The sequence below is a fragment of the Bos grunniens genome, chromosome 15 (assembly GCF_055505025.1).
Source record: "Bos grunniens cultivar Pamir isolate PY7600 chromosome 15, Bosgru_T2T1.0, whole genome shotgun sequence".
Classification (NCBI taxonomy): domain Eukaryota; kingdom Metazoa; phylum Chordata; class Mammalia; order Artiodactyla; family Bovidae; genus Bos; species Bos grunniens.
In genome coordinates, this window is record NC_141179.1 from 49,725,416 (window position 1) to 49,727,955 (window position 2,540).

The 2,540-nt window shown below is 38.5% G+C and overlaps 1 protein-coding gene across 1 annotated transcript; it reads right to left on the reverse strand.

The window, feature by feature from the left end:
- Positions 1 to 213: 213 nt before the first annotated feature.
- Positions 214 to 1,191, reverse strand: LOC147358055 (olfactory receptor 52D1-like). Its single transcript, XM_086342033.1, has one exon. The coding sequence runs from the start codon at positions 1,189 to 1,191 to the stop codon at positions 214 to 216; it is 978 nt and encodes a 325-aa protein (XP_086198159.1).
- Between the last annotated feature and the right edge of the window lie 1,349 nt (positions 1,192 to 2,540).

Genomic DNA, 2,540 nt, shown 5'->3' on the forward strand with positions numbered 1-2,540 from the left:
ATTTTGACAAAGAGCCTTACTTGGTACTATACCTGCCTTAATGACTATGACAACATAGATGTAATAATGTAATAACTCATCTTTGGGTAAGTTACTTCCCATAGAAAAACCTTAGCCCTCAAACAATTAAAAGAAGTTCTTGATGAAGAAACCACACATTCACAGTTAGATAATATAATGTTTGTTCAGATATTACTTATGAATAAAAAAGATTTAGTTCAGAAACTTTGAAAAATTGAAAAATTTAAGAAACCTGTCTTGTATCTTCTTGGTCCTTACCCCATAGATCATGGGGTTCACCATGGGAGGGACTAAGAGATAAATGTTGGCCACAAATATGTGGACATGGGGCGCCACATGGTGCCCAAACCTGTGAGTAAGGAAAGAGAAGAAGGCTGGAGTATAGGACACTAAGATCACACAGGCATGAGAGCCACAAGTACCCAAGGTCTTGAGTTGGGCGTCCTTGGATGGGAGATGGAAGACAGTGTAGAGTATGAGGACATAAGAACAAATGATCAATATGAAGTCCACTCCTCCTGTAAGAAAGGCAACAATGAGGCTATAGGCTCTGCGGATTCTGGTCTCAGCACAGGCAATCTTGATGAGGGCCATGAACTCACAATAGGTATGGGAAATGATATTTCTGCAGTAGGGAAGCCACCGTAGCAAGAAAGGGTGAGGAAAGAGAAGTACTGTTCCCCGGAATACAATTGCTAGACCGATGCACCCAATTGTAGAATGTGTCAGAATAGCTGCATGTCTCAGTGGATTACAAATGGCTATATAACGGTCAAAAGCCATTGCCAGGAAGAAGCCAGACTCCATGGTGGAGCAAGAGTGAATCAGGAACACTTGGGTGAGGCAGGCTCCAAAGCAAATCTCTCCATCATGGAACCAGAAGAGGCTGAGAAGTTTGGGCACAGCTGTAGTGCACACAGTAAGGTCAGCCAGAGCTAGCATGCAAAGGAAGAGGTACATTGGCTCATGGAGGCTAGAATCTGTCTTGATAATGAAGAGAAGAGAGCAGTTTCCCAGTAGGGCCAAAAGATAGATCACACAAAAGGGGATGGAGATCCAGATGTGAGCAGTCTCTAATCCAGGAATGCCGATGAGAATGAAGGTTGATGGATAGATATCAGTCTTATTATCTGCTGATGTAATCATCAGATGTTTCAGTTTTCCCTTCATGGATTTTCATCTAATGCAAACAAATCAGAACATAAATTTTGAGGCCTCTGAGAAGTTAAGTTAGCCAAAATGCAGAGAATTATAGTCTATGGAATAAATACAATGTCTGTAAATATTTTGATAGAAATTATTTCATTATCTGTCTGAGTGTGAAATATTATTTCAGAGTTATAAATTTCAATGTGGCTGCTCTGTAAATGCTAAATGAGAAAAGATATCTAGATATCAAAAAACTGGAGTTACATATATGAAAGCAAAATCTTCCATCAAGAAGAAAGGGATATCAGTTGAAAGCTGAAGACTATGTAAGAGTCATGGGTTTGGATGATTTAGTAACAAACATGCAATTGTAAGATACACACCAGAATGAAACAGGATGGGTGATAGAGTATTTTGAATGGAAAATAAACTTTATTTTAGATTTTAGTTATAATAGTTTGGGCACATGCCAAATTATAGGAGGTGGGTAGCTTTGAGATTTAAATATTGCAGTCCTGGGGGACTGTTGTAGAATAAACAGAAGGGGGTTAATTCAAACTAACATGGGATTCATGCAGGATGATGGCAAGAGTGAGCCTGATGACGATGTGTCAGAAAATGATCAGTTCATTGCATTGCTCATGACCCACATCTGGCCCCAGAATTTGTGTTTGCTCTAGTAGATAAAAATTACAATATTGTTATAACCTGTATTCTGAGCTTCCTTTACTTTTTTGGGATTGTTGTTTAGTCATTAAGTTGTGCCCAACTCTTTTGCGACCCCAAGGACTGTAGCCGCCAGGCTCCTCTGTCCATGGGATTTCCCAGCAAGAAACTAGAGTGGATTGCCATTTCCTTCTCCAGGGGATCTTCCCAACCCAGGGATGAATTCATGTCTCCTGCTTTGGCAGGTGGGTTCTTTATCACTGAGCCACCAGGGAAGCCCTACCCTTGCTTACCTTTAGGTTTATGTCTACATTCATTGAGCTAAAACGAGTTTTTACAAACTTTCCCTTTTTGATCCTCAAATGAAATTTTATATCCTTTTATCTATAGTTGTGTTTCCATCAACATTCTCCTATTACTCATGTACTTTAAGTTTCATTCTTTCTATTTGTTCTACCTCTTTACACAAGTTAAATCTATTTCCCAGTAGAAAATAAGTGGATTAATTATGCAGAGAAAAGTTCATACAGAAGTGAATGCAATTTTCCAATTATTTAAAACAGGTTTTATCCTTACTTGCAATCATGAAATTAAAAATGAAAATGAATATGATAGAAATCACAGTTTATATTTTTAACCAACAGAATATCATGATTTTTGATATCAAGCATTAGAGAGGTTTGAGCAAACGAGCAACTAGTATG

Excerpts from the sequence above, each read along its gene's own strand:
- LOC147358055 (XM_086342033.1), bottom strand. The coding sequence starts at position 1,191 with ATGAAGGGAAAACTGAAACATCTGATGATTACATCAGCAGATAATAAG.